The sequence below is a fragment of the Medicago truncatula genome, chromosome 7 (assembly GCF_003473485.1).
Source record: "Medicago truncatula cultivar Jemalong A17 chromosome 7, MtrunA17r5.0-ANR, whole genome shotgun sequence".
NCBI classification, from domain to species: Eukaryota; Viridiplantae; Streptophyta; class Magnoliopsida; order Fabales; family Fabaceae; genus Medicago; species Medicago truncatula.
The window spans coordinates 38063406-38085075 of NC_053048.1; the positions used below are offsets into that span (position 1 = coordinate 38063406).

At 31.6% G+C, this 21670-nt stretch overlaps 3 protein-coding genes across 4 annotated transcripts; 1 reads left to right on the top strand and 2 right to left on the bottom strand.

The window, feature by feature from the left end:
* Positions 1-3777: 3777 nt before the first annotated feature.
* Positions 3778-4848, top strand: LOC25498931 (phospholipase A(1) DAD1, chloroplastic). The gene has a single exon (XM_013593951.2). It carries the CDS (start codon positions 3778-3780, stop codon positions 4846-4848), a length of 1071 nt encoding a protein of 356 aa, XP_013449405.2.
* Positions 4849-11565: 6717 nt separating this feature from the next.
* On the bottom strand, positions 11566-12479 carry LOC25498932 (uncharacterized). Of its 2 annotated transcripts, XM_024769374.2 has the most exons (2): positions 12034-12479; positions 11818-11959 (listed from the first exon to the last, which is right to left on the bottom strand). In XM_024769374.2, the coding sequence occupies exons 1-2, from the start codon at positions 12390-12392 to the stop codon at positions 11905-11907; spliced, it is 414 nt and encodes a 137-aa protein (XP_024625142.1). In that variant the 5' UTR covers positions 12393-12479; the 3' UTR covers positions 11818-11904. The 2 variants fall into 2 exon arrangements, with proteins under 2 accessions (XP_013449406.1, XP_024625142.1); XM_013593952.3 differs by having other exon boundaries at positions 11566-12479.
* Positions 12480-13353: 874 nt separating this feature from the next.
* LOC25498933 (serine/threonine-protein kinase D6PK) lies at positions 13354-18816 on the bottom strand. Its single transcript, XM_013593953.3, has 3 exons — positions 18625-18816; positions 15929-17379; positions 13354-14407 (listed from the first exon to the last, which is right to left on the bottom strand). Exons 2-3 carry the CDS (start codon positions 17332-17334, stop codon positions 13528-13530), a joined length of 2286 nt encoding a protein of 761 aa, XP_013449407.1. The 5' UTR covers positions 17335-17379; positions 18625-18816; the 3' UTR covers positions 13354-13527.
* Between the last annotated feature and the right edge of the window lie 2854 nt (positions 18817-21670).

Below are 21670 nucleotides of genomic sequence, written 5' to 3' on the forward strand. Positions count from 1 at the left end.
ACAGTAGTTGTCGTCTTACACTCTCTCAGGCTTTAAAAGAGGTTTTTCATCAGGTGGTTGTTGAGTTTGGTTTTGAAAGTGTATGAGCTCGATTGTTACTGCTTCTTCGTTGTACATAATATGTATCAAGCCTTAGACTAGGCGTGATTTCACGTATGTGAATCAGAAGTTCTTCCAACAATATCACATTTGGGTTGCTTTCCGACATGAAGAGAAGCAGACAACTTCGTCAAGTTTGTTGATACTGTGTTAGGTGGTTTCAGATAAGATAGTCTGAGTTATGGAATAGATTATTTTGAGGAGAAAGACAAAAGGATGGTGGCCATCTGAAGTGGCTCCCTATAATAAGGATACAATGAATGTTTCGTGAGATAAACACACATAAAAGTCACCTCCCTCCATGTCGACCACCATGTTTATTTAAGCTTCCCTTGTGCCTGAAGTTGACACTGTTCTTAGGTGCGTTAAATCCTTTCAAAAAGGAACATCATGTGGTATAGATGGTTTCCGGGTCCAACACATATTAGATGAATTGTGTGGAGAAGGATCTGCTTTGTGGTAAGCGATATTTTATGTGTTATCAATTTAGTGGTTCACTACTGAACTTATGGCTAGGAGGAAAATGCCAATGAGAGTTTTGCAAAGTTTATAACTTCTCCACGCTTAACATCGTTATTAAAGCCTAATGATGGGATACACCTTATTGCAGTAGGTACTATATAGAGGCATCTAGTATCCAAGGTTGCTATGAAAAGATTCACCAAAGATATGACAAAATATATGTGTAGTACATTTAACTTTAATTTCCCAGCTAAATAAAAATGTGTGCTAAATTCTTTAAAAAAAAGTGTGTTAAATGTTGGGGAAAGCGCAGAATGACAAAATCTTTAATCGGAAAATTCATGTGGTGGGAGAGTTAATAGAGGAGATTAAAGTATTGTCGTGGAGGTGGATGTTGAGTAGGACACAACTACCGGTTTGCCTTTTTTATGAGTGGTGTTGGGATCCTATTTCGTGCCTTAAAAGGGTAGGAAGGAGGTAGTGTTTTTGCGGCTGCTGTGTGTGCTGGTTAGTGTTGTTTCTGGTGGTGCTGTTAAACCGCAGCTGTTGGGGTGCCTGGCCTCTTTCTGCTTCTGTTATGCTCCTGCTGTATTGCTGCAGGTTTTTTGTTATGCAGGGACTGGTGTGCGCATGCTGGTCTGTAGGCAGTCAGGTTGTTTTTTCTTGGGGTGTTTCGAACTTGAGGCAGTAGTATGCTTGTTATAAAGGTATATCTCAGCCTCAATGTCCAATGCCTTTGTGGGTTTTTGGTGGTTTTTGTTTTTCTCTGGTGGTGGAGGTGTAACGTATGTAGACGGCATCATTGTTGTATCTTGTTCCTTCCTTGCCGCGAGTTCTTTGTGCATTTTGCATATACTCGTCGAGAATAAATTTAGCCATTTAAAAAAAAAAAACAAAAAAAGCTAGAAAGATACAATAAATTGTTAAATGTACTATAGAAATAAAAATAATTAATTCCTCCAAAAGTAATAAAATTTATTGGTTTTCTTATTATGTACAAATAACCCTAAAAGCAGGTGAATCTAAGGGTGTTGTCATCAAAGTAATCATCTTGGGCTTCCAAAAATATCTAAACTAAAACCCTATTTTTATATAAAATTATAAACTAAAACTAACAAAATTATATCTATAATTAATTTTGTCCCAACAAGTATCAATTAGATCAATTGATATTAGTATCAATTAGAAAATTAATATTAACCTAAATTAATTACACTAATTTAATAAATGATTTTCTATTCTAAACAGACTAAAAAAATAAAAAATTTAACCTAAATTTATAAATTTAACTAAAACACTGTTGTTAAATTGGTTTTTTTTTTTGGAGAAAATAAATCCTAGTCATAAAAAATAGTCGGTTTTGTTTAATTCTGGTAAACAAAAAATTTACGAATTCTAAACCAAACCAAACTGATAAATAACGAGTTGGTTTGTTTTGGTTCATCGGATTGACATTTTTAAACATTTGAAAAACTTATTTCAAAAAATCTAAAAAATAATTAACTTTTAATCAAACATTATATATTTTTTATACTATTAAAATAAGTATATATGTCACAATAAAAATAATAATATTATACAATGAGTAAAAGAATACACGAACACAACATAATTTTTAAGATAATACTACTAATATAGTGTGAAATTGTTTGATTTTGAGTATTCTAATTGGAGGTTAAACCCTTTATGTTGTATTCAAGTTTTACTGTAATTTTTTCCTGTTTTGTTGGTTCTGGCTTAACGTTGATGTAATTTCTTTTTAACAGCTTTTCATAAGCACAATTTGTGCTTGAGGAGCTGTCTCTTTTTCTTTAATATAATTTTTGCTTAGCTTCTCAAAAAAAAAGATAGCACAACATATTTGTTTTTGAGTGATTGGTTTTGAATGACGTAGAACCGATACCCAAATTAATTGAGGTCTATTTCATTGGTTTGGACTCAAACTTAATTGAAAAAAAAAAAACTAACAAATTTAATTGGTTTGGATTAGATCTTGAAGTTCATTTGATCATTCATTTAGTTTTTATACCCTTAGATATAGAGATAAAATTATGTTGTCACATACTGTGCCTAAAATTTTGTCTTTAGATAACACAAGTCAAAAAGATGCTACTAGAAGAAAAGGATATACCGTCCAAAGCCTAAAGGAGCATATAATACTTGTACTTCTTTCTGTCTCTCTTCCATTTCTACCAGAGCATGTATCACGTCTATATACCTTTGTCTTATTTTTCTATCTCAATTTCCCCTGTGAGATACTCCCTCCATCTCTACAAGCAAAAATTAGCTCATTTGATAAAAGTACTTAAATCGTTGGGTCAAATGTCGTGGTCGGAGTTTGAACTCCAACTCCTTTACTTGTGTGTCTAAGTTTTAAAAGCTATTGTAATTTTGTCAATCTTTCACAAATAAAATTGATGTAGTTGGTTTAAATTTTAAACCAAATATATCAACTAGTTTTGATCAATCAAGGACGAGCCAAGTAATCATTGTTCAAAATTTGGAATTGTCACTTTTCTAATCAATAATACATGAATAAAGATTGGTAGACACCCTTAATGTGTACATCCATTTGTATCACTCTGAAAAATTTCAGTCAACCAAATACATGGTCTGCGTGACCACATTTTTTCAATTGCGTGACCACTATTTAGAAGCTGAAAAATGTGGTCATGCAACTAAAATGTGCGTGACCACTATTTTTCCACTTAGTTAACCAAATAAATTCTGGAAACATAGTGGTCACGCAACTAAAAAATGTGGTCACACATACCATATATTTTGTTAACTGAAATTTTTTTGAGTGGTATAAAAGGATGTAGACATTAAAGGTGTCTACCAATCATTGGTATAATACATGAATGTCCCACTATTTCTTTCATCCACGTTAAACACCTTTTTCTTCACCTATAAAATCTCATCTGTCTTTGTGTTCCATAAAATGAGGAAATTCTTTCTTTCTTTTCATTCTCATTTGCTCCGTATATTCCATTCTCTAACCCATCCCAAAAAGAAATGAGGCTTAACATAAGTACACCAGCAGTCCCTTCAACCAATACCTACACCCTCAAACTGCACTGTGTTATCCATACTCAAACAGATAAACTAATTGATAACACTCAAAAATCCACGTTACACTTAGAAAACACGATAAATCTCGAAAACCATAACAATTTCCCATCTTTACACTCATCACCATCATCATCATCACCACCTATGGATCCAAAAACTAAAACACTTGGAAAAAGGTGGAAGGAGTATCAAGGGATGAGAAATTGGGACGGTTTGCTTGATCCGTTGGACGACATTCTACGTTGTGAAATCCTACGCTATGGCCATTTTGTTGAAGCTACGTATAAATCATTTGAGTTTGATCCTTCATCTTCCAAGTATGCAAATTGTAGATTTCCCAAAAGCACACTCTTAGAATGTTGTGGTTTACCTAACACGGGGTACAAAGTGACCAAATACCTACATGCAACTTCTGGGATTCAGCTACCAAGTTGGATGGATAAGGCACCAAATTGGGTAGCAACCCAATCAAGCTATATTGGATACGTAGCTGTGTGTGATAACAAGGAAGAAATCAAAAGACTTGGACGGCGTGATGTGGTTATTGCTATTAGAGGAACATGCACATGTTTAGAATGGCTTGAAAACTTTCGTGCCACACTCACCAACTTTTCTATCCCATGCAACCACAACATTAATGATGAGAGAAAAGGTGTGGGGACCATGGTAGAAAGTGGATTCTTGAATCTCTATACCTCATCAAATTATGCAAAATCATCGTTAGAAAGTATGCAAAAAATGGTGAAACAAGAGATTTTAAGGATCAATCAAATATACCGTCAAGAAGAATTGAGTTTGACCATAACTGGACATAGTTTGGGAGCAGCATTGGCTACGTTGATTGCGTATGATGTTAAGATTAGTGTTCCCAAACTAATGGTGACAGTCATCTCGTTTGGTGGGCCTCGTGTGGGCAATAGAAATTTTCGACAACACCTTGAGAAGCAAGGAACAAAGGTTTTGCGCATAGTGAATTCAGATGATGTTATTACCAAGCTACCAGGGTTTGTATTTTTTGATGATGTGGATAAGACACCATGGATGTATGCTGAAGTTGGAAAGGAACTTCGATTGTGTAGTAGGGATTCTCCTTACCTAGGTAGCACGAACGTTGCCACATGTCATGAGTTGCAAACGTATTTGCATCTTGTCGATGGCTTTATTAGCTCTAGGTGTCCCTTCCGAGCCTCTGCCAAGAGGTTCCTTCGACATTGATAAAACTATCTTAGTTATAGGAAACAAATTCTGAATCTTTTCCCTTTTGTCAAACTGAAATACTTTAATTTTCATATTTAACAGTAGGGGTGGGTATGGTTTGGTTCGGGATGAAAAATGAACCGAACAGAAGTGAACTGTTTACTAAATTTAAAATAATTGAACTGAATTGTTCCAAACCGAATTGTTATTATCAGTAACATTGAAAATAATATATGACAAAAAAAACATTTAAAATAATATTAAAAAACAAAAGACATCGAATTTTAGTTATCGAATTGTTTCGAATCGAACTGAACTGTTTTGAACTGATTTCAGTTTAGTTTCAGAATTGTTAGCACTAATTCAGTTTTTTTTTGGTTTGGTTCGGATCAGTTCAGCACTTCAGTTTGGTTTTAAGGTTTTTTTCCACCTCTCTTAATTAGCACATACCAAACAATAAGTACTGATATTCCAAATTTCTTCAAAAAGTACTAGTAATCCTAATCAATTAATTTAATTACTTCTGTAAAAAAAACAGTTATTTTATTAGATTGTATATGCTAAATTTTCATTATACTTACATGGTTCTAGCCATAGCGTTCGTGGTATCGTATATGCGGTCGGTTATTACATATTTCATGAGTTCATTTGTAGGATAGCGATGGTCATTGGTCAAACAGAAAAAGAGGACTAGTGTTTAAGTCATTATTCTCGTGACTGCACTATGACGTGAGTTAGAGCATCTTTAACGGAGTTCCTTCATTTAATAAGGATCTCTTGATGTTAATGATTTTTATTGGAGGAAGAAAAAATAGGTATTTGTTAGCTAACAAGCAATTATATAAGAATTTTTTTATGAGTAACCAACGAATTTTACGTTAAAAAGAAGTAATAAAAATTGTTCACTTTCAAAAAAATAAGTAATATTTTATAAGATAATTTATAATTTAATAAATAAATTACTTTTGAATAATGATGTAAAGTTACTTAGACATATTTAAATATTTTTATTAAAGTCCCTATTAATTTATTGTCATTGGAATCGTTCAGTTTGTAATATATATATATATATATATATATATATATATATATATATATATATATATATATTAAAAAATTATAAATAAATGATCTGTATATATATATGCTCTTAGAAACCACAAAGTTATCTACTAGAATCATGCTTGTTTTATTTGAAAAGATGTGTAGATTATGGTCTATCACTTATCCATCAAATCCGTTTCTTCTAAAAAAACTAATTAATTAATTCAATCCATTCAAAATTTTGCAACGTATAATTTGCGGGTTAATATATAGGTCTTGAATTACAATGTTATACAATTCTTACCAAAATTTGTTTTAGTCTTGACCCCTAAGTTAAAATTCTAGCTTCTTCACTTTTCATGTAATAATATTGTACTTTAAATAGGGCACAACGCACGAAATCCATCCACCACCTAACAAAATATATTGGCGGAGCTTGATAACAAATTATACATGCAATGTTCATTATTTCATATTACACTTATTAGACTCTATTAGTGATGTTCTGCATGGAATCTAAGTGGTAGGATGAGGGAGAAGGGACGGTGGTAATTTCAAAATTAAGATACCCTACTTAGACTCATGCATGCACAAAAAATGTGAAAAGGGTACCCTAGTCGGTGGTCTCCTAATACGAAGAGAAATTAAGATTTCAGTCAAAAACTTGTAGTTGTACATGATTCTGTGTTGGGTTTCCACATATTCCAAAAGAGATCACCACTTGTCTTTGTGTTGAGATAGCATTTGTGTACCATAATGATATATATCATTGTCCAATTAGAATGTACCACATGACACATCCTATAATTTATTTATTTTCATCAAATAAAGCATTTATAAAGTAACATTGGTAGGTAGCACACTTTAAATTGGACAATGATATATATCATTGATACTTTAATGGTACACAAATGGGATCATATTGTTGCCTATAGATCATGTGTGTTTTTAAGGTCATCGTGGCATTTAAGATTAAAAAAACATGGAAATAACATGTATTTTCTTTAATTAACAACGGTTGTTGAAATAAAAAGTTAGTTGTGGATTTGATCAATAAGTTCTGTTCTTTAATATTTTTATTTCAGTCCAATTTTAATAATTTTTGTTTTGGATTTTTTTAGTCCATTAAGGTTATTTTAGTATTTAAACACTTCAATTGTGATTAAAGATGTAGTTTTTTCATTCAATAAAACTTCATAGAGTTTTCTCAATTTTCTGGTGGATTCTAAAATCCTATTTTAGTAACCTTCATTTTAACCATATCAATATCTCTCAATTATAATTTACTTTTTCTTTAAAGGATTATGTTAAGGAATAAATTATATCTCTCGGTTGTTGATTCTTCGGCTCGTCTGAAAGAGTGTTATGAGAACTAAAATGCTATGAAAATCATAATTAGTAAAAGTTTTTTTATATAATTAGTAAAAGTTAAAGGTTAAAACAATAGATAAATGTGAGTAATATAAGTACGGTGAAAAATAAAGAGGGTAGAAAGGGTAATGATTTCCATCCTTTGGTTGCCATGTGAGAGGAAGGAAAACCATAAACATGGTTTTCGTGAGACCCACAACCAAAAACCTTTCCACTTATGGAAGAAAAACACTATTGAGTATTTGTGATGAAATGTCTAAAGCCCCCATGTTTTGTGTGTTGTGGCTACTGGCTCGTGCAACTCGTTTTTAATTTTGGTTGTTTTTTAATTAATATAGTATTATATTTTTTAATTAATAATGTTTTATCCTTGTAATATAGGTCATTTCCAGTTTTACCTTCCGTAAAATATTTTTTGGGGATTTCGTCCTTGTAATTTGAAGATTTTTTGTTTTGGACCTTCATGAATTTTGACTGTACAAAATCGAAGATATGGCAGGGGGCAAACCGAAATTTGCTCAAATTAACAGGGGGGTTAACCGAAATTTGCTCAAATTGCAACGATGTAAACCTAAATTTGTTCAAATTACAGGGAGTGAAATTTTTCATTAAGGTTCAAATCCAAAAAAATCTTCAAATTACAAGGATAAAATTAAAAAAAAAAAATATTTTACAGGGAAAAATTGAAAATGACCTATATTACAGAGGGTAAAGCATTATTAACCCTATAAAGAAAATGAGTAAATAGACAATTACCTCCCAAAATTGTAAGTTTTGTCAATTACCTCTGACATTAACAAAATTTCAATTACCTCCTGAAATTGCACAATGTTGCTCAATTTACTCAATCCGTCAAATTCTTTTGTTAGTCAATATCACGTTTTGCAAATACCCTCCTGAAGTTTTGCACTTATGTGCAAAATGCCCCTGAACTTGAAAATTTATATTTTTTTCCCTTATACTTGACACAAAAGATATTAAAAGCAAACAATTAGCATATTGGTTGATATCCTTGTGAAAAATGTATAATTATAATATTTTTCAGCTTAGCTACATATTTAAATTGATATGCTTTGTTTTATAAATAGATTAGATGACATTGTTTCTAATGGTTTTGGTCTGCAATATAATTCATTACCATGTGGCATCATCCACTATTTTGAAATCACATAGGATAAAAAAAAAAAATGAATAGTAAATAAATACATCTCTTAGATTAAGCAATAGTATTCTTCAAAAAAAGATTAAGCAATAGTATTCTTCTAAAAAAGATTAAGCAATAATCTCCTAAATATTGCTTTAGCTTTGGATTGAAATTGAAGATGCATTAGTTTGTCAGCAAAATTAGAAACTCATTTCACGTACGGTTAGATTTTGGGAGTTTTCTTGTGTTTCATTGTTGTTGTTTATGGATAGCTAAACAATTTATGATGCTTATCTTCTTGTTTCATTCTTGCACATCTTGTGATTGGATGTGGTTTTAATAGTATAAGTATATTTTGTTTTTGCAACAAAAAAGAAGTAGCAGGTAAGTAAATGTGAAGGGGCTGAAGTTGAGCCTATTAAGTAGATCATGACAATGTTGAAGCATAGGAATGAAATAGAAAAGCATAGGTGCAGAAGAAACAACAATTCAATTTCAAACATAATCTAAAGAGACAACCAAATAGTCCATATAACATAGATGAAGAAGCAAGTATCAAGTGGAGATTCTAAAAGATTTTCATTAAAACTAACTGTTAATTGTTTGCCTTTAATATCTTTTGAGTCGAGTATAAGAAAAAATATATATAAATTTTTAAGTTCGGGGGGCATTTTGCACATAAGTGCAAAACTTCAAGGGGTATTTGCAAAACATGATGTTGACTAACAAAAGAATTTGACAGAGGGGGTAAATTGATTAACGTTGTGCAATTTTAAGGGGGTAATTGAAGTTTTGTTAACGTCAGGAGGTAGTTGACGAAACTTACAATTTCGGGGGATAATTGCCTATTTACTCTAAAGAAAATAGATTTAAAATACATGATTTGGATTGTCTTTTTTATTGTCTATTTTACCTTTAATTTAAACTATTTTATCCTTTAAAATATTTTTATTTTAAATTTTAATTAAAAAATTAAATCTCATTAAAATATGAAATATCTCACTACAATATTACAATATGAACTATATTATCAATATTATATATGAAGGAGATTGAGGTTTTGGTATGAATTTTTATAATTCTAATTATACCCTTAAACAAATTTTATTATATTAATGTTATATTGTTGGTGGTATTAAAAAAAGATAAGGTTTTATATTATATTTGTTAAATTATCGTCGTTATCGGAAAAAAAAAATGAACATGGTTTTTTGAGTTTGTTACAATTTGAAAGTCACAAATATTTGTACTTATAATTTTAATCAAAATCAATATTTCATATAAATTATCATTCATAATTTACACACGTTAACGCAATAAAACGAGCAGAAAGACGGACACGTCTTTTTGCTAATTATAATAAAAAATATATGAAATACATATATTACATATGATATAAATATAAATTAATGAGTGCATATATAATTATATATACTTATAAACATATTTTTAATGTTACGTTGTCATAAAAATATATTTTTACATTTACTTTTATATACATTATATTTTACATAAGAGTAGTTAAATCATTTTGGTGAATCAAACATTTATTTTCTCTTACTTTCATTCCAACCAAACAATTTTAAAATTATCTCACTTTCTGCTCATTCTCTATCCACCTTCATTCCTTCAACAATCTTTATTTTTATTTCCTTTCATTTCGCATTCTCTTCTCATCCAAACAAAGCATATGAGCCACTAAAAAGGTAGTCAACGTTAGGCTAAAATATGATTTTAGTCCCTGCAAATATTTCTCGTTTTGGTTTTAGTCTCTGTAAAAAAAAAAATTGTTTTTGGTCCCTGCAAAATTTTTTGTTTTTGAAAATAGTCCCTGAACAAAATATTTTGCAGGGACCAAAAACTACAAAATGGATTCAGTCATAATGTGCCACGTATGCAAATCATCACAAAAATGGGGTCAGGGACTATTTTAAAAAAACAAAAAATTTTGAAGGAACAAAAAACAAAACAAAAATTTATAGGAACTAAACCAAAACGATGCATATTTGCAGGGACTAAAACCATATTTTAGCCTTAACGTTATTTTGGAAGCGGAGATTATGATCTCGATGAGATGCTGATGCTCATGATTCTTTTATGGTGTAAGGGATCTTGCTATGCTACTTTGTTCAGAATCATTGACAAGGGTTACTCGAACTGTCCTATATAAAAAATTAAACAAATTTAAAAAGTTCTTCTTTTTAATGATTGCACACTATACTTGATCTGAAGTGGACCTTAGTGATGACTGGAATAGGGTCCTTGCGACAAAGCTATATGTTTCCGGTGATTTGATGAAGTATCTGCAGCACTCCAACGTTCAAATTCAATGGACGATTGAAGAACGTGAGAGGCAATATAAATGGAATAATATATTTATATTTTCTGGGACAATCGAAGATCCGTAACATGAACACCATGAGTTCGAAAGGACCCAGGAATTGAGCATTTAACTAGGTTAATTTGGATTGGGTCATAATACTCTTGTGTATTTTGATTTGTATTTGAGTTTTGAATCTATTGAAAAATGTTTAATCGAAACAAAAGGGAAAAATAACTCAATGACACGTGAAATAAATAACCCACTTTGCAATTGTCACTTTCATTGCAGTTGAAATTAATGATTATAGAGAGTAAAATATATTGTACTCCAGAAATTGTGGAAAAGCATATATAGTTCAACAAATGAAAAAAAATAAAGTTAGATTTTATGGTACATTTAAAATTTTGAGTGTACCACTACATCAAATCGTTAAATTAATAATTAAATGAGTTGTTTTTTTGAAGAAAAAGAATTATTTTCTATCATTGACAATTATAATAATTAAATCTTATTTACCAAAAGTTTCAACGATATAAAATTTATTTTTTTGAATTTTTATTACTCATAATAAAGAATATTGATTATTTTTATGAGAAAATATTAAAAATTTAATATAATTCTTATAAACAATGAAATGATGTTTTTTCTTATAAAATGATGTTTTTTAAAAATAAATATTGACAAATAGCTTTTTATTTCATAAAATAATCGTTAATTTATAAATTTATGGAGCAAGAGTACCGGTGCACCTCAATTTTGTGAGGTGTACCGTAAAAGTTCCGAAAAATAAATTGAGAAAAATATTGATTTTAGATTTAATAGATTGAAAAAGATTACTACAATGAATATGTATGATCACCTTAGATGGTGAATAGTGATCAAAATGTAACAAATACTACCAACTAGCAACTAATTACAATTAACTTATACTGTTTTAAACAATATTCAACTAATTCTAACAAAAATTTCAAACTATCTCTAACAAAAATCAAACATTTTCACCTGTCTCTCGAGAGTCACATGGTTGAGAGTTTCTCTCTTCAACCTCGAGAGACTCGGTTTGAGACCCGACACACAGAAAAATCAAACATTTTCTAGGCCATCACCTCCAAACTCACTATGACCAACTAGTGGAGCCAATTCTTTGTTACAACAACAACAAGAAACATCCTCAACCTCAAAAACATAGTGACTAACCCATAAAACTGCATGCACCAAAACCAAAGGCACAGCACAAGCTAAAGTAACTGCAAGACGAATACCAGCATCAGTCAAAATCAATTGCACTATTGTTGCAAACACTAACACACACAATACAAACCTTTTATCAACTCTTCTATGTAGCACAACGTTGTTGGGACATGCTCTTAGTAGTAAATGATAAATGGTTATCACATATGTCATTATAACCAACAGAATCAATGATGTTTTGTGATGAGGGATGAGGATTATGAAGAGTATGATCCACACAAAAAGTGTGTAATATAGTCCAAGATTTTCGATGTTTCTTATGACACGAATCGCTGCAGCTTCTGAAGTTAAAGGAATGCTAAAGGGAAAGTAAATTTTGAAATCAGTGTAGAGCTTTTCATGAGGGTTTTTTGGTTGATATGTTTCAGAAATTGATGAAGGTGTTGTTGGTTTGGTTTGTGTTCTATGTTTTGTTGCATGATTTGCCATAATACACTTGAAGTGATTAAAGCTTAATTGAAAGAATTGAAAGAAGAAAAATATAACCTCCCCAATAGAAGATTATTATAAGTGAGAGCATTTAGTTTATTGAATGTGAATATGTATAGAATTTTCCTTTTTTTGTTTTGTTCATAAACAGACAAAATACCATTTGTGATGGAAATTTCATAATGAGCAAAATCCAATATATTGGAACCTTCTTTGATGTTTCTAATGTTGCTTTCATTCAATTTTTTGGCTCCACATGGTTGTATTCAAAATTTCAAATTAGTGTACTGTAATTCACCTAAGAAAATTACAATGTAATGTTTTGGTTAAAATACCAACATAAATAGAAAAATGCCACATGTTTGTAATGAGTCACTGCATTTTTTTTGTTGACATAAACAAACGGTGAAGGAGAATGATCAGCAGAATTCATTCCAGCCCCCAAGATACATTGGTTGTCAACATTCTGAATAATACTCAAAATATTGAATTGATAATGTTATTAGATTTAGTTGTGATTAAATATAAGGTGTCATTATCAATATAGTGTTTGGAGAGTAGGTAACACAACTCTTCCTCAGAAAAAAGAACTTGAATTTAATTCTTGAAGTAATCCATTTAAAATGTAGTCCAACCTTGTGTAAAAATTTAGATGTTTCGTTATCAACTCAAAGATTAGTCTCGCGATGGGTCCAAATGGTCTAACAAAATCAACTTATAGTGTTTGGATTTGAGTTAGAAATCACGTCAAGCTGAAAATATCGCATCCCAAGGCAGCAAAAACATGAAAATTCTAAAGTTGCTATTTAGAGCTTCTTGATAGACCTGCGTTTTTTTTCCTTTTCACCGCTCAAGCAAACACATCATTAAACTAACAAAATCAGAAAAACTTGCCAAAATGGAAAAAATACTAATTAATAACTTCATGAAAAGCATCTAGATTATGGATGGAGACACTAGATCATGAATATATGAACTCTGCTATTAATAAAACTACCCTAAACTATATTTTCGAACTGAAAAGGATTCACATATTGTTGTGACTAAACATAAATACATGATAATGCACCTCATCTATAGTAAAATTTACTGATAATAATGTAAATACAGTACAAAGAAGATTAAGGAATCCAAACTAAAAAAACTCAAAGTCAAGATATTTACCACCACCAGACTTTATCTCATTATTACCACCAACCATCTTATTACTATTGCTCCCAACTCCAACAGTATTTTCAACAGCTTCAAACTTAGCCGGTAGTTCACTTTCCATCGGCCTTGGAATTTCCGGTGGTGTGCTGCACCTAATCAACGCCCAGTTCACACCTTCAAAGAAAGGGTGCTGTTTGAGTTCAGTTGCACCCCTCTTCACTCCAAGACGGTTCTGTGGCTCTTTCGCAAGCAAACCTCGGATCAGATCACGGCTTGCATAACTCGTAGCCGGCGACTCAGGAAACTTGAGCTGCTGCCCAACTACATTGAACAGCGTAGCTCGGTTTCCTGATCCTTTGAAAGGTGTTTTACCATACAATAACTCGTGCAAGAAAATTCCGAATGTCCACCAATCAACTGCACTTCCATGACCTTCTCCTTTGATAATTTCAGGGGCGAGATACTCATGAGTACCAACGAAGGACATTGACCGAGCTGTTGTAGGCTCAGCAAGAAGTTCCGGAAGTGAATCAGTTGATAGACCAGGGTCAGATTTAGGCTTCCGTGACTTCTTATTTTTCTGAGAAAAAAGCTTCGGCAAAAAGCAGGCAGGCTGAATGCACACTGATGTAGGCTCGATACAAGCAGGCTGGACACAGAATGCACCTGCTCGTTTTGAAGGGTCGCCATCGTGAGTTCTGATAAGGGTAGGTGAAACAACGCACCTAAGAGAAAGGTCGAAATCCGAGAGCATTATGTGACCGTCTTCTCGGACTAGTACGTTTTCAGGTTTAAGGTCTCGATAAACAACTCCGAGCATGTGAAGATATTCAATTGCCAAAAGGACCTCTGCAGCATAAAAGCTACATATAGAAAATGTAAGCTATTTTAGTCTACACATGAAAGGAAAAGGTATATTTCTCAAAACTACACCATAAATATGAAAACATATATATATAAGACAATCAATATAAATGATAAATTACTGCATCTTCCCACTGTTTCAGATTTCAAAAATAAACAACTCTCGATTTTTTTTTAACAACCATGCATTCCATATAAAACCAACTATATATAAAATTGTTACAATCCCAGTAAATTATTACATCATGGTATGAGGACAAGGAATTTGATTTAAGTTGGTTAGTACAAGCAGATCATATGATTTCATAGATGTCTTGAATAATAAATTTGACCACTAAAATATGTAGTTATTCAGCACGCCCAATTTATAAACTAATTTTTCTTTTCTTTTTTTATCAGGAAGCTAATTTTCCCTTTTCATCCTTGCATAGCCCTTCCCTTCATACATTTGATAGAATAAACTTAGGCTAGATACACTTCTTAAAGCAATGAGAATGTACCAGGTCCTAAGAAATTGAAAAAAAATATTATACTTTGAAGAACTGAAATGGAGCCTGCAAAAGACTAGGTGCTAAATATAAGTGAAGCATTGTTTTATTGCTCAACAAGGAAATCAGATATAATATGGATTTACTATATCTATAAGAAATGCATATGACAGGATACTACAGATCCACTGTTCACTAATTTCCTATTAAATTTAATTTAAGTAAAGGTGCATGGAGGACCAAAAATAGGATATTTTCACTTCAGGAGATCAGAAGCAAGATGAAAACGGAAAAATAAGCACTTATGCACTTTTCCTCATTTTATGGTCTACATATTTTCAGAGGAAACCATGCCCTAAACTTTTAATGGACCCACTAAAATTACTATATTGGAAAATCTTATTATAGATATTGAAATCTTCTTAACTTCATTGATTGAGAATAGGATGCATCAATCACATTGGATTTGATTAAATGAAATGAAGCTACTAAGTGCATACACATATCAGTCGGAATCATTCTTTTGGTAAGAAGTTATGTGTAGGTTCAAACCTCTATGCTTAAATTGCAATAAAATGAAATTAAGTTACAATTTCATTATCATCCATGCTTGTAAAGTGGTTATTAATCAACAGAGATTTGTTATTCAATCACTGATTTTGTGATGGAATCACAGGAAACATAAAATCAAAACAGCTTTGCCTATTGTCAAAACATACAAGTCTCATCAATACACGACATTAAAGAAATCGGTGATTATAGTTCATCTACTTCTTAATGGTTAATGAAAATAACGCATACTTGTAATATTTGGTGTCTATTTGAGGTGAACAGATTTAGAAATTTTGCCTACGTGAGAAATCATAAAAGCAACTCAATTAAACATCACACTTTCCTCTTTGGTTTATTTTCTTTTAAAGACTGACAAATCTTCAAAATTGAAAACATGATTCACAAAAAACATTTTTTTGTGATGGAAAGCATTCAAAGCAATTAACAAACAGTTTTGTATATTTGTACAGACGAACATACCGTGCAGCATACTCTGAGAAATGTTTCCCTGGTTGTCGTTGCCTTAAAGCATGTAGATCTCCACCGGGACAGTACTCCATTACCAAACATGAGAATCTGTCGGTCTCAAAATGTGTATACAGCATAGGTAGAAATGGATGGTCCAGCAACTGCAATATCTCCCTTTCTGTCTGCGCTCTAATCAGCTTCTTTCTGGCAGATAGGGATGCCTTGTCCATAACTTTCATTGCAAAATAACACCGAGTTGCACTCAACTCGGAGAGATACACGCTTCCGATATCACCACAACCAAGTCGTCTGAGTAACTTAAAATGACTCATGCCCAAATTTCCATCCCGTGCTCGTACGGCAAGGATAGCCTTCCACCTAGGGTCATTTCCTTTATGTGGTTTACTGGCACTACCAGTGATGTTACTCCAGTTGCTGTCATCGCTGAGGCCACTGCTATCACTTGCTCGACTAGCACTAGTTTTTGCACTCTCAAGTGAATCCCCTCTAACATTTCCTTTAATACTATCACAATTCTTGTCTATACTAAGCATGCCATCACTAGTGAATGCATCACTGCGATATGTACTCGCACAACTATTAGCAATGCTCATTGTTCTAACAACACTGGTACTATCAATGCTACTGTGTGGACTGACATTTCCACTTGGAGGCAAAGAAGAATCCCAAACGAAATCGTTCTCCTCAGAACCCGGGGGAGGTAGAGAGTTCTCGGTATTCTTCAATCCACGAGCACCTGAAAACGGTAAGGCTGAGTTTCGCATGTCATTTGATTCTTCAGCCGTACTTTCTGCAGGAGAAACAACAGCTAGGATTGGTTTCTTAGTGAGATTACGAATCGAAAGATCTTCTAGGAAAGGACCCTTCAAGGACGTGCTCTTCATTAAGCATCCACCCTCAGATTTGTTCTGACCTATTGGTACATAAACTGTTCTCATGAGATCAGTATCGACAGGTTCTGGGGGGTGACTAGCACCAGCAAATGAACTTGGATCTGTTTCCCCAAAAGAATCACTGCTGCTCTTCAACATTTCGATATCAGGCAAGAGTTCTTTGTGATCTGGAAAAGAGGCTTTTCCTTTTGGTGTTCTTGTAGGTGCAGCTGAGACAGGTTTTTGAGAGGATCGCGTATTGAAACCAGTATCTTCTCTTTCCAAAAGAATTCTTGCATTTGACAACTGAGACACTTCTCTACTGGAGGCCAGGTGTGTCATAGGGCCATCCCGTGCTTTTGAAAACTGATTCAATTCTCTTGCTGATACCGCACGGGCACATGAAACATCCTCCCCCGTTAGTCTCTGACCAGCTTCTCTTATTACAGCTTTATGTGCATCAGATACCTCAACCAGAATCGGCAAGCTCCGAGGAAGTACCTTTGTCTCTGCAACCCTCTCCATATCTCAATATTTTACATATAATCAAATAAAAACTACTTAATGCTCCTGCAAATAAATAACCAATCATCAATAATCAACTAGATGTAATTCAAACAATTATGAGTCAAATATACATGTAACTAGCTAACACGAGAAGTTTCATCAAAGGCATGAGCAATTTCATCAAAAGCTAACATAAAAAGAAGAATAAAGACCCAATTTGGTCCTTGACAGTTTTCTCACGGCCTAATTTAGTCCCCGACAAAAAATAATACCAAACTAGTCCCTGACATTTTAAAAATGGGGACAAATTAGTCCTTTTGTTATAATGAGGCCAGGACTAATCTGTCCTCCTTATAAAATGTTTGGGACTAATTTGGATATTATTTTTTATAAGGGACTAAATTGGGTCATATGAGAATTGGCAGGGACCAAATTGAGTCTTCACTCCAAAAGGAGTATGGAATGAAACAAACAAGCCATACTTTTCTTAGTGTGGCTGCTGAAAGCACAAACACCATAATAAATTAACCAACATAGAAAGAAAAGATATAGAAAACTTGATTAGGAGCTAGAATTATAGGGCATCAAAATCATAGACACCACCAACCACAAGCCTTGTGTAAAATCTATTTCCCATACTAATAAAGCTCAAGATACAAAGCAAGCAGCTCAAATTACACATGTTGTTGGAAATTAATATGAACTAGGAAAACACAGGTAATCATAGCATATGTTATGAAATGGTGAAATGATAATGAATCAAAACCTCACTGACCCATCAATCATAGTACCTCAAAATACAAACCTTTGAGCAATAAACCTCAACTTCTGAGGAAATAAGAAACATTCAGACACAACACTTACATAGCAAAAGGAAAGTAAAGAAACAAAAAGAAGAACCCTAATAAAAAAATAAAAAGGCTATAAGAGCCTACAAAATCAAGAAATGTCATCATGCAAAATACACTACATTTTCTTCCATTACCATTGCAAAAATATCACCTACATAAGGAAACTGCCATAAAAAATAAAAAATAAAAAAATGTTAATCAAAGAGAGATCTAGGCACCCAAAATGAAAATTACAAGGACAAACAAACCTACAAGCACATGTAGACACAGACAAAACACTGACACATCGACACCGATGGTAATTTAAGAAAAATAATGTAATTGAATATAATCACATATGTCGTGTCTAGTTTGTGTATCTGACACCACCAGACACAACTTCGATCGGAAGTATCGGTACTACAAAGAAACAAATAAATAAAGCATAATAGGAAGAAGTAAAAGAGAAAAGACCCACCATTGAAATGAAGAAGATAAATAATGGGTATGGCTTTGTTTTGAAAAGCTCAACTCAAGGAATCATTAATGTTTCATCCACCACAGTTTGAAGGTGTGAAACAAACAAGAAAAACAAAGTATGAAGAAGATAGTACTAACTAGTAATGTTTTGCTTTTTTGCTTTCTCTCTTTTCTATTTTGTTTTGATTTGAATGAATGATGATAGTTGTGGTTGTGGGACAAAATAGAGAGAATGTGGGTCCCATTATGTTCCTTCTTTGAGGTACATTGCTTTTCAAAGATGGTGCCGTGGTGGGACTCAAAATGTGAATATGAATGAAACAACACACAAAAGTGAGTGTCATTGTATTTGCAACTCAACTCTCCCACCCATTTTCAAGGATCTAATTTTTATAAAAAGTAGAAGGCAAAATTACATTTTTAATCCTTATTATAAATAAATTTTTACGTTATAGATTTATTTAATTAATAATATAAGTTATCTGTAATATATATCATATACATCCTTTGATTACTACTCCCTCCGGTTCTATTTATAAGAGAATTTTGGGTCAACAAAAGTTGATGTATCTAGTTAAAAATTCAGTCCAAATACATTCACTTTTGTTGACCTAAATTTCTCTTATAAATAGGACCGGAGGTAGTAATATAAGTAAAAATTTACATTTAGGTTCATTCAATTAATGATATATGTGGTCTTTATTATAGACTACATACATCATTTTTTGAATGAATCTAAAAAATATATTTTTCCTTATAATAGTGATCGGAGGGTGTATATTATTAATTGAATGAACTCAAAAAATTAAAATTTGCTTATAATTGACAATAAAGGAAGCATTTGTATAACCATTTTGAAATAATTTTCTTTATCCGTTAATTTTTGGAAAACAAGGGTAATGCTATCCAGTGCCCCTGGGGCACTGGTTAAGGAACAATAAAAATAATTAGTTCCACTTAATTTACTTTAATTAAAGGGAAAAATTGGTCAACTTAATTAAAATAGGAATGGTTGTATTCAATACTCATTAAACTCCATCAATATGATTTTGTATTTCATACTTTAATTGGATATGTTATATCTTTGTAATTGCAAATTTATTTTGGACTATATAATGTTTGTCTTATTTTATTTATTTCTACAACTTTTAATTTTAAAAAAAAAACAATAGTTTTTTTCATCAAAAAAAATCATAGAAAAAAATTGGTTTGAGTATAGGATTTTTAGTGAATTGGCTTGCAAGAAAAAAATGATTAAAAAAAATTACATAAAAAAAACTCGGTTGGAGTAAAATTCACAAGAAGAGAAAAAATTGTTAAGATATGAAAGGAAGCAAGGGGACTAAAAAAAAAAAATCTAAAAAGTTCACAAGAATAACAAATGAAAGGAAGTGTATCTTTAAGAGTATTAAATGCAGTGTTTTCTTATTTTAATTATGTTGATAAACTTTTCACTTTACTTGAATGAAATTAAATGAGACACATTAATATTATTGTTCCTTAACCAGTGCCCCGGGGGCACCGGTTAGCAACACCCATAAAAATATATGAGAAAAAAGGAAGAAATAATTGTTTTAAAATAGTTATACAATCATCATTATCATTTTTCTTTTATGAAATGGGCTGCTATAAATGAAGCAGCATTTACTTGGTTCATCATGCTCTATTTATTGTTCTTTTAAAAGAAAAATAAATAGACGCGTGAAAGATTAGTTAGTCTCATTTTAATAAATGGATCATACTAATTTTCCCGGGTATCTATCTCTAGAAGATAGACTATGAATGAAGTTTGATAAATGGAGCAAACTTGTTATAAATACATTATTAGTAATTAACACGCTATTTTCTATTGTTTGAAATTAAAATTCATGGATAGTAAAAAAAAATGTTTTAAGTTATTTATTTTTATGAGTGTGTTAACGTTTTTATAAAAGGGTGATTTTTTTTTTTGAAGAAAGAAGAAGAATGAAAGAAGAAAAGTGATAAAATTCTTGATATTATAAAAGAGAGTTAACAAATTTGTATTTCTCTTAAAAATAATTATTCTAAAATGAGTATTATTTTTAGTTTTTAATGTAATATTAATATTTTGTTCTAATTACACTATATAATTAATAGTATGTACATCATTTACATAGCACTATTATTTATTTTTAGTAATGAATATATTAATGTTTAATAAAATCAAACAATTGAGATCAATTGATTAATAAATTTCATCAAGTGAATTGTTCAGAAGAATCTGGATTCGAATTTCTGATGGGGTTACACAAAAAATGTTTAATTGTTTCTTTCTCTTATTTAGGTTTTTTTTTCTAAAGTGAAATAATTCAATATAAGATTTACATAATAATATTATATAGAAATAGTTGTCAAGTGTACAATTATTTAAAAAAAAAAAAAAAAAAAAAAGGTAATGTGTACAAAAAAGTTTGTTACAGTTTTCCATAAAAAGGAAAAAACGGTTGTTTGAGTTATTATTATTTCCATAGTTTTAGTCTTTAGGACTTAGGTGATGGTAAAGCGTGAGCAGCCAAGCAAGGGTTCAGTCAGATGCTCCAACCTATTGATGACCCGTCAATGAAAAACGTGAAGAGGTAACCCTCTACCTTATTTTAGGGCTAGTTAGTGAGCCAGTTTCTTTTTGTTTTCTTTTGTAAATATATTTGATTATGATGTTGATTAAAAATAGTTAAAATTGATGCAATGTGTAATGTTGTTTAATAAATCAATCTTATGTAAATAAGTATTATAGAATTTCTCTAAAATGCATGTTGGATAAGGGCGAGGAATCTCCATTCTAAGATTGGGAATTGGCGATGAATCTCCATTTTTTAAGGTAAGGGTATGTGTAGTTTTCACGTGACAATATTTGATTTTGAATGAATTGATTTTACCTAAAAATCAATTAAAGATAAAGTGATCGTGTTTGAATGCATTCGTATAAAACTGTGTTGAGTGTTAATTTTAGAATCAAAATTACAAATCATAGGGTTAAGTATAATCAATTTTAGAATCAAAATTAATTCTATTTGAAAGCAATT